Consider the following 14,001-nt stretch of genomic DNA (forward strand, 5'->3'; position numbering starts at 1 on the left):
TTCAAAATTTATTCAGTATTTTCAGAAGGACATTAAACCAAGAGTAGGGCCCCACAGATGTCACACCAGTGAAGCCTGTCTGGACGAAAAGGGACTGAGCCCTTCTCAGCTGACAAAAACCAATCACAGAAAGTTCAGCATGGGGCCAACAATCTCCAAAGCCTTCCACTTCCCTTCTTCGTACAAAGACTGCTAAAATGGAAACCACCCCTGTTCTGTGTTACATTAAGGCTGATTGTTATGCATTGAACAACATCCTCCAATTTTAGCGCAGTTGGTAAAGAATCCGCATGCAATGCAGGAGACCCCGGTTCAATTCCTGGGTCAGGAAGATCTGCTGGAAAAGGGATAGGCTAATGGCAACCCACTCCAGTACTCTTGCCTAGAAAATCCCATGGACAGAGGAGCCTGGTGCAGGCTACTGTCCATGGGGTCGCAGAGTCGGACACCACTGAGCGACTTCACTTTCACTTTCACCCACTCCAGTACTCTTGGGCTTCTTTTGTGGCTCAGCTGGTAAAGAATCTGCCTGCAGTGTGGGGAAACCTGGGTTCGATCCCTGGACTAGGAAGATGCCCTGGAGAAGAGAAAGGCTACCCACTTCAGTATTCTGACCTGGAGAATAGTCCATGGGGTCGCAAAGAGTCAGACACAACTGAGTAACTTTCACTTTCATCACCACCCCCTCAACCCCATGTATGTGACTGTATTTGGAAATGGGGTCTTTGCAGATGATCAATTAAGATGAGGTCATTAGGGTAAAACCCTAATCCCATATGGCTGGTGTCCTTATAAAAAAGAGGGGGAAACTGGGACACAGAGACGTGCATGAAGAAAATGATGTGAGGGCATGAACACTGGGAGCGAGGGGAGGAACGACACGCTGACCATGAAGGCAGCATCACCCCGGCAAATGCCAGAGACTGCCGGCAGGGAAGAGAGTCTTCCGCACTGCCTTCAGAAGGGCGAACACTGCCCAACACTTTGATCTCAGACTTCGAGGCTCTAGAGCCGTGAGACGCTAATACATTTCTGTCCTTTAAGCCACCCCGTTTGTGGCACTACATCCGCCAACCAGACCAGGTTCCTCCTGTTCCTCTCTTGCCCTTACCAAACTTCTGACACCTGACAAAACAGATACCCCAACAAGATTGGAACAAGGATGGGCTAAGCACAATGGCAGTTTTATTTTTTCAATACCTTTTTTCGTACAGAGGGAGGGAGTGTCTACAGCAGCAAGGTCTTTGAGGTCACTTTTTAGGATAACAGAATCCTGCCTTCCCTTCTCAGCCGGTTTCAAAGAAGCATGTTAGTATCCTATAGACTGAGGACTTTTTCAAACAGCCCCCAGCTTAACCGAGACTGTGCCCTGCCTGCCACTCATTAGTATGCTGTCCCACACTTGGGGGTGTAACTTTCAAGACTGAGGTCACAGATGAACAGGCCACATTGGTTCAGATTCCTGCATCCTTAACCCAGGAAGGATCCGCCCTTCTTCCTGGCCCTCCTAGGGCGCCGCAAACTGGGTCCGCTCAGCGGTTCTTTGAGCCGCGGCAAGGGTTGGGGTGGCGCGGCGTGCCCTGGGGGCCTGACGTCTGGGGGGCCACCCCTGGGAAGGGAAAGAGTAAGTGGGACTGGGGGCAAAGGGGCGGGGGTGCTGCTTTGTGAGGAAACAATTTGCAGAGGCTGCCAAACCGGGAGGCTACAGGGACGGCCCTCCCTAAACGGCCTTGAGCAACCCGACCAAGGAGCACACCAGTGTCCTCAGGGCTGAGGCGCCCCACAAGGGGCGCACGCACCCCAGCATGATCACCGAACTCGGGCTCCCCAGCCGCAGCCGCGACTCTGGGTGACGCCACCGCGGCGGGTTGCATCAGCCCGAGCCCACGGACCTTGGCCCGCCCTTCCGCCCACGGAGCTGGGCGCCGATTGGGCCACGTTAGGGCAGGGGCCTCCGCCTCAGCCAATGGGCGACAGCCACAAAGGGTTCTGTCCGCAGAGTCCGGGCGCGGGGTGCCTATAAAAGGTGCCAGAGGCGGGGGCGCGCGCCCCGGAGACTGGAACCGTCGTTGCGGGGGTTGCTGGCGGCTGGGACTCTTCCTCCCTACTGTCTGGGGGCGCCGCCGACATGGAGCCTGAGCCCGAGCCCGAGCCCGTCACGCTCCTGGTGAAGAGCCCCAACCAGCGCCACCGAGACTTGGAGCTGAGCGCCCAGCGCAGCTGGAGCGTGGGCCGCCTCAAGGCCCATCTGAGCCGCGTCTACCCCGAGCGCCCGGTGAGAGGGGGGCCCCGACTCCTGCTGCCAGCATCCCTCAACCCCGGCTGTCATCCTCGCAGCGCTCTTCGCGCCCCTTCCCACTAGAGAGGCCATGTCCACCTCCCCTCTCCCCGTACCCTTTCCCTTGGCCGGCCGGCCTCCAATGGCTGCTCCCCCCAAGTCCAGTTTCCCAGGCCTCTGGTCTCCCCCTTTTAGTGCCCTGCCGCCGTAGGCGCCCCTTGATTTGGCCCCGCGACTCTCTTCCTCCTTCTAGGCCGCCATCGCCCCGCCTTCCTGACGGGGCCGCCTTCCCCTGTCACGTCGCCTTCTAGGCCCCCAAACTCTGCCATATGCCTCTCCAGACTCCTTCTCATCCCGTAGATCTGGCTTCCAGCCTTAGCCAAGCCGCTGAAACAGCAGTTTGACCTTGGGTGAATCATTTCATTCTCCAAACCTCAGTTTTCCCCAAACGTCAGAGCGACGTATTCCTGTTTAGGATCGTATCCGATGAAGTTAGAAAGAAATAAGGAAATAAGAAAACGTGAAGGGTGCAAAATGAGTTTTCTGGTGTGGCCTCTCATTGCGGAGAGGAGAGTGCAGGGGCTAAGCCCAGGCCAGTGGCTATAGAGAAGCATGGTGAGCGCCCGGCCGTGTGTATCTAAGGCCCCACACCCAGGAGCAAGGACGTGGCTGTTCCTCTCCCCGTCCACCTTCCGCCACGGGGGCCCCTCCCTGTGAGCTGGACTCCACAGCCTCTGCCTAGTCCCAGGGAGTAGCCTCGTGCACTTTCTGGTAAAGAGTGACTTAGAACGCAAATAGGTGGAGGGAACCTCCCCGAGTCTGGGTTTTAAAGACTTTGGTCCCACAATTACAAAGATTTCCTTGCTTTGTTTTGGTTGACACCTCTGTCAACATCACCCTTAGCGACAGCCCTCCCTCCCCACCACGTGATGGAAGCCATGAACTGGACCTTCCTGTATTTACTTTCTACTCTAATATTATGTAAGTGTCAGCAGTGTTCTTTGCTGCCCACGGCTGTAATTCCCCTCCATCAAACAGGAGAGGGCATCAAGTCAGGACGAGATTGTGAAATGGTTCCTCCTTATCTGAAGCGTTAGAACGTGCCATGGCTAATGGGTCAGGTTATTTTTGTTCTGTGTTGTCAAGAAAGTGGAAGTGTGAGTGTCCGTCCTGAGCCGTTCTTTTGAAATTTACTTAGTTAAGAAGCTCCCATTCTGTTAGCATTTATCTTGGCACTTTTGCAAGGTCACCATAGTTGCTTCCAAGAAACCAGGTGTTAAGCTGCTATGAGAATGGCTATTAGGTACACAAATTGGCGAGGCAGGTGTGGGCTCTTGTTGCATCATTTGGTGAAAGGCGGTGTTTTGGAAGAGAGCTTTCCTTTAGGGCTTCCCTGGGTGAGGAGCATCATTCTTATTAAATCTGAGGACCTAAAGTTGTAAGTAAAAGGTGTCTGGGGTATGTAAATTTGTGTTTAAAAACTATGTCTGAAGCACACTCGTCGTTTGCTTTGTAATGTGAGAACCCTTTCTTTTGATAGTGGTTTGCTTAATAGGTTTTTCTTCAAATCAGCATTGTTGGTAAAGACACCAGTGTCAGTTCAGGCCTTTAACAGGCCTCAAATCACAGGCACCTGTGGTTTTCAAACCTTTCCTAGTGTGGAACTCTTTAATAATGCAGGATCCCACCTATGCAATAACATTTACAAATCCAAGTGTATAGCGTTTACTTAAAAAGTTCAGTTGGTGAGAATGATGGTGAACCCAACATTCAGTATATCTCTGTAGTTTGTTATACTTGCCCAGTGTCAAAAAAAAAGTCCTGATTTACACAGATAAATAGATACTGTTATTGTTTTGTTTTAAACAGGTTGCTTTGTATCTCTGGCTGCTTCACAGGAATGCAAATTTTGTATAGTTGGTTATTCTGGCAAGAGTAGGTTAAGAAGTTAGTGGTGCACTCCGGTGTACTGACTTTGGTGTATACCATTTGAAGCCTTTAAGTCCAGCTTTTAAGGGAATTAAAAATAGATTTTAAAAGTGAGATCTGTATAAAAGTGTGTGGTACCACTGTGGTTTTAAAATCAGTGGAATGGAAAAGAGGGTTAGGAATCTTGACTTTAGCAGCAGGTGCCCTTGGACCAGTGAATTTTAGACGTTCCCCCTCCCCCTTAGAATTGCTTGCTAAGGTGCTTCAGTCATGTCCGACTCTTTGCTACCCTATGGACTGTAGCCTGCCAAGCTCTTCTTGTCCATGGAATTCTCCAGGCAAGAATACTGGAGTAGGCCTTCCTGACCCAGAGACCTAACCCGTGTTAAAATAGGCATACTGAATATCTCACAGGGCTGTGTGGAGTGTTGCCACACAGCATCCCCTCTCTAGCTGCATTTGTATGTTGGGAAAAGTCTCTTGGAGGGCTGAAGTTTATAACTGCTTCGTGTTATCTTGGGATGGTGTTCTGTGGTTTTAGTGAAGGCTAGCTTTGACTTCTCTGAGACCAAAGGAGGTTTTGAAGTTGGTTACTGTAGGAGATTCAGATTGGTGTTGTCATAGGCTTTGTGGACTGGATGTAGTTTGCCCTCCTGAATTTGTTTGCATGTTAGAAATTGGTTTATTGAGAATGTTCTAAATAAATGTATATGGGGCCTTTGGAAAAGTGTTCTCCTATGATGCTGGGGGAAAAAAAATTTAATATTTGTAAAAAACGGTGTCTTCTGTTTGGGAACTTGCAGGGCTAAGTGCTGACCTGTGCTACTCTTTCTTTCCATTAGCGTCCAGAGGACCAGAGATTAATTTATTCCGGGAAGCTGTTGTTGGATCACCAGTGTCTCAGGGACTTGCTTCCAAAGGTATCACTTAATACTGTTAAGTTTTTGAATGTTTTTAAGCACTAACCGGGTGGAATTCAAGCCTAAAGTACTTCCTTATTACTTTCAGCAGGAAAAACGGCATGTTATGCATCTGGTGTGCAATGTGAAGAGTACTTCAAAAACGCCGGAAGCCGGTGCAAAGGTACGTCTGCTTTTTCATGACTGCATGGCAGTTTGTGTCATTCAGACTGTCAAGGTAGAAATAAAGGAAGTTGGGTTAAACTCCTAAGCGAGCCTCTTTATCATGTAATAATTTTGTCTCAGGAGTAAACTGCTATCAGTACAAATGAGAGTTTACTATAATAGAAGTAGACTGTTCTATTAGTCTTGTCGTGGAGAAGTGGAGTTCTGCAGTATTCTCTTTTCTGGGACACAGTTTGACCTATAGTGGCTTGGCGTCCAGATCGCCAGACTAGCAAGGCAGTCATGAATTTAGCACAGAATAAATTTCTTCTAAGGAATCATTCATTTTTATAGAGTAAAAAAGTGACTATTTCCTTTGGAAATTTTCATTTGTTGGGATAGGAAAAGACCACAATCTTTATAAAGACTCGTGTTAATTGGTTAAAGTCCCTTGTTTTTCATTTCACAGTATTAGTTCAAATATACTCTATTAATATTCTAATGTGATACACACTAAATTTGCATTACAGCAGTACATCCTGAAACATCTGAATATACTAAAATACTTCAGGTCTGTGTTGTATTTATAAGCCTTATCAATCGAATTTAATTTCTTGATTTAGTAAATTTAACACCGTAAGGTGAATCGAGCAGTAATAGGAAGCTATTGCTTTCTCAGCAATGATAACTTCATTGGAAGATTTTAGTGAAACTACAGCATAGCTACTCTAGGGAAAAACTATAGATTTAGTATCTCTGTATTGATACTGTGTTGAGAAAATTTCAGAATATCTTTATGTAACATGGCGTCTGTTTGATTTTGTCAAGTTCAGAGGTCAGGGTTGAGGCATCCATTCACAGCGAAAGAAGCCTTGAATCTCGATTTCAGACAGTTGCATCAGGCCTTTTGTTCTTGTGTTCATGTTGCACTTAGGTTGCTGAATCCACAGAGCAGCCCACTGGCCTTAATCAGGAACAGTCCCCTGGGGATTCCTCAAGTGATGGTTTAAGGCAGAGGGAGGTTCTTCGGAACCCTTCTCCCTCTGGATGGGAGAACATCTCAAGGTGAGTGTTGTCATAAAGAACATGAACATGCATCAGTTGCATTAACTTACGAATAAGCTGTGTTTGTACTATAAGTCATGGAACTTTAAAAGGGACGCAGTTTTGCTTTATAAGGGCTCACTTTAAAGACCTCTTATGTATTTAACTTAATACATGGCCTTTTGGGAACATCTGCAAAGTAGAGAGGCGCATCATGCAAATCTGGGCATTCCTTCTCCATGGGTGTGCCAGGCACAGCGCTGACCTCACGGGGGGAGTCGGTGCTGCTGCCGGGAACGGCTGTGGTCAGCACTGTGCAGCCACTTTGCTGAGTGGTTCTGTGCTTTGTCGTAACAGGGGGTGACAAAAGGTGAAGGTATCATTTGAGAAATGCTCTGCCAGGAACTGTGTTGGCGAAGCTAGGAGAGGGGGTGCAATTAGAGCTTTTCTTTAGAGCCAAAGCCAGAAGTGTCTAAATGGTATGGGCTGTTTGTATTTTATAGCCGGCAATGGCACCCCACTCCAGTACTCTTACCTGGAAAATCCCATGGACGGAGGAGCCTGGTAGGCTACAGTCCATGGGGTCGCTAAGAGTTGGACACGACTGAGCAACTTCACTTTCACTTCTCACTTTCATACATTGGAGAAGGAAATGGCAACCCACTCCAGTGTTCTTGCCTGGAGAACCCCAGGGACGGGGGAGCCTGGTGGGCTGCCGTCTATGGGGCGCACAGAGTTGGACACGACTGACGCTACTTAGCAGCAGCAGAACACCTTTTTAGGAAAGTTGCTATGGGAAAAAACAGTTTATTAATTATGAGTTGAAATTCTTTTCCTCTCTTGAGTCTCCTGCCTTCTGTTTCTTAGTTTTCTTTCAATACCTGATTGTTGCTGGTCAGACATTTGAGGAATGAAGAGTTGGTTCTTTTCTTAATGGAAATTTCAGATATACATGGAAGTAGAGGGAACTGTTTAATCGATCTTCATGTAATGATTAAAATTTTTTGCCATACTTGCCTTCTCTATTCCTCCTTTCTTTTTATCCTGAGGTATTTAAAAATAATTCTCAGACATTGTCAGTTCACCCCCATATACTTCAGGATATAACTCTGAAAACCTTGTAGTTAGTTACCTTGTATATCTGGAGTGTTGTCATCAGAGCTAACAAAAATACTTTATTTTGTCATTTCTACACACACACTGTATCTTTTTGCAATTTTTATTGACATGGGGCTTCCCAGGTGTCTCAGTGGTAAAGAATCCACCTGCCAGTGCAGGAGATCCAGGTTCGATCCCTGAGTTGGGAAGATCCCCTGGAGGAGAAAATGACAACCCACTCCAGTATTTTTGCCTGGAAAATCCCATGGACAGAGGAGCCCCAAGGGCTACAGTCCATAGCACAGCAAAGAGTTGGATGCGACTGAGCAACTGCGCATGAACTCATAGTTGTCTTGCGGAGTTGTACCAATCTGTGTTGTATGGCAAAGTGATGCAGTTATACACATATATACATTCTTTTTAAATTTTTATTTTCCACAATGATTTATCACAGGATATTGAGTATAGTTCCCTGCATCATACATTAGGACCTTGTATCTTTAAATAATCAAAAACAGTATCGTACCATGACATCCTTGTATTAGAATACAATTTTTGAAGTACTCTGGGTGTGGAATTTGGTTAAAATACTGTTGTCAGTGTACAAGTCGGATAATTGAATCCATTATTGGATAGATGCTCTTAAAACTGCATCTCTTTTTGACTGTATGATTTGAAAATTGAGGCTCATATCTCTGTGAATTTCACTGTCATAAAACTTGTTGATTTCATCCAACAAATATTTATTGGACAGACAGTGCATGCACCTTTGTTTGGGGTATGAGTCGACCAGCACAGATGACCACACAACTACTCCTGGTTTCCTGCAGTTCTGGTAGTTTGTAGTTTGTGACCTGATGCCAAAGGAGTTCACTGTGTAGGGCTCACAGGCGGAAGATGACTCCCACACACACCCTGCCCCAGGCTGTGCTGAATGACAAGCATGAGTTTGGTGTCACATAAACAGGGCTTCAGTCCAGCCCTAACTGCTTAGGAGTTCGGCAGCCTTGTCCAGATCCTTTGTCCTCCCTGAGCTGTCCTCAGGCTCCCCTCTGTAAATGGCGTGGCTGCAGAGCTCCACAGACTCCCTGGGGATCCAGTGAGATAGCAGCCTGCTGGCCTCACAGGGCACAAGTGGTCAGTAAGCATGGCTGGGTGATGCTGCACGTAACTCTGCCCCCTTTATATTTCAGATCTAGGGTTGGGAGAAAAATGGTGTTAGAAGGGGAGTATTTCCTGCAGAAAAGGCTTTGGAGAGATGTGACTTTTTTGAGCTGCTCCTGTAGGATGAATAGTGGGGTTTAGACCTTCAGTGGGAGAAGAAAATGGCAACCCACTCCAGTATTCTTGCCTGGAGAATCTTGTGGACAGAGAAGCCTGGTGGGCTGCTGTCCATGGGGTTGCACAGAGTCGGACACGACTGAAGCAACTTTACATGCGTGCATGCATTGGAGAAGGAAATGGCAACCCACTCCAGTGTTCTTGCTTGGAGAATCCCAGGGACAGAGGAGCCTGGTGGGCTGCCGTCTGTGGGGTCGCAGAGTCGGACACGACTGAAGCGGCTTAGCAGCAGCAGCAGCAGACCTTCAGTGAGATTCCATAAGCCTAAAATAAGGGTGGGGATCCGCTCAGACTGAAAAGGTCGGCCTGGTTGTGCGTCAGGGCAATGACATGAGGCCCTGGTGCTGGGTGAGGGCCCTTGTTCTCCCCTGGGACCCAGACCGTGGCAGGAGGGCTTCGTCAGCACCTTCTGTGATTGCATTGCACTGTGCCTCGCCTGGAAACTACGTGTAACGGTCACAAAGCCCAGTCTTCTGTCTCCTTCTGTTTTGAATTCCTGATTGTGACTTAAACTTGGTTTTCATTGATTCATACTAAGCCAACTCACACCGAGCATTTTTTAACATCTTTCATAGGCCTGAAGCGGCCCAGCCGGCATTCCAAGGCCTGGGGCCTGGTTTCTCGGGGTACACGACCTACGGGTGGCTGCAGCTCTCCTGGTTCCAGCAGATGTACGCGCGGCAGTACTACATGCAGTAGTGAGTGTTTCCCTGCCGTGCTGGGTGTGGCCAGGGCTCCCAGGAGCGGAAGAGCTCACGCCCATGTTTCCTGTAAAGCCAGAAGTGGAGGGCTGAGTGTGTTTTCATTATTATCTGCAGAGCCCTGGTGTGTCTGGTTCTGTGGGTGGACAGTGTAAATGGTAACTACCAACTTGTGTATTGACACAGGTGTGCTTGTGTGTGATCCATGGTTTGATGACTGTGGAGAATACGTTCCTTCCTTTTCAATTTGTGGTGTCTTTAATGGTTTAAGAAATTTTTCATTTACTATTGCACTGTACTTTCATGATAGCCTTGGTGTTTAATTCCAGACAAAATTTACCAAGTGGCTTCCCTTAGGAGCAGAAAAGCTTTTAAAGATATGATTGCTAGTAAAGAAGTTCTTCGCTAAGTTAAAGGAAATCGGCATTTGTACATCCCTGCTTAGAATTCTTAGTAGTAAAAGATGTAAAGGAGATGATGAGAGCCAGCCTTCAGGATGCCTCGCTCTCAACAGTATCTGCCTCTTGTTTTTGTCTTAGCTTAGCCGCCACTGCTGCATCAGGGGCTTTTGTTCCCGCACCAGGTGCGCAAGAGATACCTGTGGTCACTGCACCTACTCCAGCCCCGATCCACAACCAATTTCCAGCTGAAAACCAGCCTGCCAATCAGAACGCTGCTCCACAAGTGGTGGTTAACCCTGGGGCCAATCAGAATCTGCGGATGAATGCTCAAGGAGGCCCCATTGTGGAAGAAGATGACGAGATAAACCGAGATTGGTTGGACTGGACCTACTCAGCCGCCACGTTTTCCGTGTTTCTCAGTATCCTCTACTTCTACTCCTCCCTGAGCCGATTCCTCATGGTCATGGGGGCCACCGTGGTTATGTACCTGTAAGCAGATGATTTCACTTTTATTCCCTCTTTACTGCAAATTACACTATGTGGTGACTCAAACCAAGTACAGGCTTGCCTCTTCTGAGCAGTTTCAGTCAATATTTCAGGAGGTATATTTAATAAGTCATTCTGGCATTTTCAGTGTAAAGAATCGACGGCTTGGTTGTACATTGCCGACGATGCAATTACATCTCTGTTGATACAAGAACAACATTCTCTTCTTTTCCTCTAGTTAAGCTACCTGCCAGGCTTCTTTCCATACTGGGGCATGGAAAGAAAAATTGTGTTTGTGTTGAATAAGAACATATTTGTCTTTTCCCAGGCTACAGCTGCCTCCTAGGATGAAGGCCACTGGCTGTGGCATAGTCTTAAAGGGGCAGGGGACTGTTGCGGGCCTGGCATTTGGCTGTATCCATGGTGCTAGTAGTTCTCAGCCGGAATGGTCTTACATTCCCTCTAAGCCTAACCCTTACCCTCAAGCGTTTGGCAGTGTCTGGGGACATCGTTAACTCTCAGCAAGGATGATGGGGCGAGGTGGTTCTACTAGCATCTAGTTGATAGCTGCTAAACCTCCTACAGTACGCAGTTCAGCCCCTCAGTAAACACCCAGCCTGGGACATCAGCAGTGCCGAAGTGGGGAGACCCTGGCCTGGAGTGATACATCCTTATTTGTGGTGAAAACTGACTGAAAACAATTTTCCTCTATAGGAAAAATGGATTTTTTTAGTTTTAGAAAATCTTAAAAAAGAAATATTTAGAAAAATGCATTCAGTACTCACACCCAGTATTAATCATGGTTAATATTTTGTCATGTTTGCTTCAATACTTGGATTTAAGTGGATTTTCCAGATAAAACTTTTAGGTAATTTTTTGAATTCTGTAGTATGCAGAATCATATATTTAGGTGACGAAGTCTAGGTCTTATTAGCGTGTTACGACATAGAGTCACAGCCGTGTGTGCATCTCCTCTTTTCCTCTCTGTGCAAGTTTTCAAGTGTAAGGCTTAGCTCAGGTGAGCAAGAATGCATCGAGCGCATACTGTGTACCAAGTGCTCTTTATGTTGCCGGGTGCACGGCGATGAATCAGGCATGGTTTCCATAGTGACCATCGAGACCCTCACATTCCACCTGGCCTGCTAGAATGCGTCTGCAAATGGGTCTGGCTTCAAGCTTCTAATCGCATCCTGTTTTGATGAGAGGAGGGGAGCGAGGGGGACCTCATCTCATCAAGAGGGCCCTTAAATTCTTGAGTACATCTCACTCTGTTCACTAAGATGGACTTAATGTGCTTCCTTCGAAGGCATCACGTCGGGTGGTTTCCGTTTCGGCAGAGGCCAGTTCAGAACTTCCCGAATGATGGTGGTCCTCAGGAGGCTGTGAATCAAGACCCCAACAATAACTTCCAGGTATGGAGCCCAGAGAGCCCGGTGTGAAGAGCCAGGCCCAGGAGTCCTTCAGCTCTAAATACCTTGTGGTTTTTCCCATTTTATTAGACTAAATATTTCAAGATTTTTTCCAATTTATTCTTAGAGCAGTAGCTATTTTTAAAACACTGTCACAAAATCTGTCAGGTCTTTTTGTTATGTGGCAGTTTGCATTTTGGGACATGTAAATGGATTTTGAAATTCACTATTTTGAGTGTTCATGCTCAGTAACAATGTATTATACCATGGAAACTGCTAATGGAGAGTTATTCTAATTAAGAGTTAGGAACATGTGCCTGTCTCTCTCACAGAATAGGTTTCTTGGAAAATAACATACAGAAATAGGATTTCTATAAGGCAATATAATGCGCAATCCTAAAGGAGATTCTTTTTCATATGAAGTATCACTGTAGTATCTGTTTTTAGAATCCTGTGTTTCCAGTTTCAGTTGCTTTTTTTTAAACTTGGAGCACTGCCAAAGTTAGAAAAATATCCACGTTTAATGAGTGTCAAGCTTAATTACTAACTTAATAATAGTTGAAGATCTAGTTACTTCATTTGATACTGTGGCCAGGGATACTGAAAACCAGGAGCCCGTTCAGCACAGTTGTGCTCTGGAGGCTGGAGGAGGAGCTCCGTCCAGCGTGGGACGTCATCCCCGGCGTCCTGCCTGCGTCACTTGGTTTATGGGCAGGGACCCAGGGAGTCACTCTGCCCTTGCCTAATGTTACTGGGTGCTTGTCACAGTCCTAATTGTTTTCTCCTTGTGGTTTATTCCCTACAGGGGGCCCCTGATCCTGAAAGTGAAGATCCCAGCCACCTCCCTCCAGACAGGGATGTACGAGGTGACGAGCAGACCAGCCCTTCATTTATGAGCACAGCCTGGCTTGTCTTCAAGACTTTCTTTGCCTCTCTCCTTCCAGAAGGCCCTCCAGCCATAGCAAACTGACGGTGTTTCCTCTCTGGCTGCTGGAGGCTTTGACAGGCGTGGACTGGATCATCTGATGCTGGCTCGATTTCCTTACCTGGACGTGGCGGTGGCACAGAAATAGTATAAGAATCTACAAAGAGGATGATATGCTTTTGTGATTAAGCAAAAGCAGTAAGTAAGACATGAAGCCATGATACAATTGATGAACAAAAAATGCCTACAGGCTTCTCATGTCTTTGTTCTGAAGAGCTTTAATATATACTGTTGTAGTTTAATAGGCATTGTAAGTAGAAGGCATTAGTTTCGCATGTTTATGCCTGAGGAACTTTTCCAGATGTGTGTGTCTGCATGAGTGTTTGTACATAGATGTCATAGACGCAGAAATGGTTCTGCTGGTACGATTTGATTCCTGTTGGAATGTTTAAATTACACTAAGTGTACTACTTTATATAATCAATGAAATTGCTAGACATGTTTTAGCAGGACTTTTCTAGGAAAGACTTATGTATAATTGCTTTTTAAAATGCAGTGCTTTACTTTAAACCAAGAGGAGCTGTGCAGAGGTGAAAACCTTTGCTGGGTTTTCTGTTCAATAAAGTTTTACTATGAAGGACCCTGGCGGAGACTCCTGTCATCTTGGTTGTTTACTCCGCGTCTGTCGTCACTGGGTGGTCAGCAGTTGAGTTGCCGATTTTTGAGTAACCTGAATGTTTTGCAACCTGAATTCTTTTTATAAAAGGTCCATTTGTACTGATTAAAAAGATAAGGTAAAGCCACGGATGTTTTAACGCACTGAGATTATGCCTGTGTTTGCCCTGCACTCCCCATTTCCTGATTTAAATAATATTGGCTTATGTTGTAACCCATCAGCTCTAAATTCCCCCGATTTAAAGTTAGTGGCTTTGCTCTCTCTCCCATGCGCTGGGGCGGTCTTCTCCTTCTGTCTTCAGATCAACGTGCCCTCACTCCTCGAAGATGGATTTTCCTGCTATCTTCTAAATAAAATAGAGCTGTAACACTGAGCTGTAACACTGATTTGTTGGAGAGCTATAACACAGTCTATCCAAGATCTGAGAGCTGTGACTCGCTGAGGGGGCTTTAATGTCAGTCACTCCAAATGTTTGTTGTGATGAGACAAAGAATTGAGGAACATATACTCGTGTGACATCTGTGGTGCCGTAACTCAGATATAACCTGGCTAAAACAACCTCCACGTGGAAGAGGCCAAGCACAGCCGGAGCCCAACTCAGCGAAGCTCCCGTGGTAGAGGCAGAACACGAAGAAAATCCAGCGCAGGG

The 14,001-nt window shown here is 46.7% G+C and overlaps 1 protein-coding gene across 3 annotated transcripts; it reads left to right on the forward strand.

The window, feature by feature from the left end:
- The first annotated feature begins 2,037 nt into the window (after positions 1-2,037).
- Positions 2,038-13,321, forward strand: HERPUD1 (homocysteine inducible ER protein with ubiquitin like domain 1). 3 transcript variants are annotated; one of them, XM_052655547.1, is made up of 8 exons: positions 2,038-2,275; positions 5,050-5,127; positions 5,216-5,290; positions 6,206-6,336; positions 9,330-9,452; positions 9,995-10,345; positions 11,649-11,754; positions 12,557-13,321. In XM_052655547.1, exons 1-8 carry the CDS (start codon positions 2,129-2,131, stop codon positions 12,719-12,721), a joined length of 1,176 nt encoding a protein of 391 aa, XP_052511507.1. In that variant the 5' UTR covers positions 2,038-2,128; the 3' UTR covers positions 12,722-13,321. The 3 variants fall into 3 exon arrangements, with proteins under 3 accessions (XP_052511507.1, XP_052511509.1, XP_052511508.1); XM_052655549.1 differs by having other exon boundaries at positions 9,330-9,425; XM_052655548.1 differs by having other exon boundaries at positions 5,219-5,290.
- Positions 13,322-14,001: the final 680 nt, after the last annotated feature.

The sequence above is a fragment of the Budorcas taxicolor genome, chromosome 18, assembly GCF_023091745.1.
Source record: "Budorcas taxicolor isolate Tak-1 chromosome 18, Takin1.1, whole genome shotgun sequence".
In the NCBI taxonomy this organism is placed as follows: domain Eukaryota; kingdom Metazoa; phylum Chordata; class Mammalia; order Artiodactyla; family Bovidae; genus Budorcas; species Budorcas taxicolor.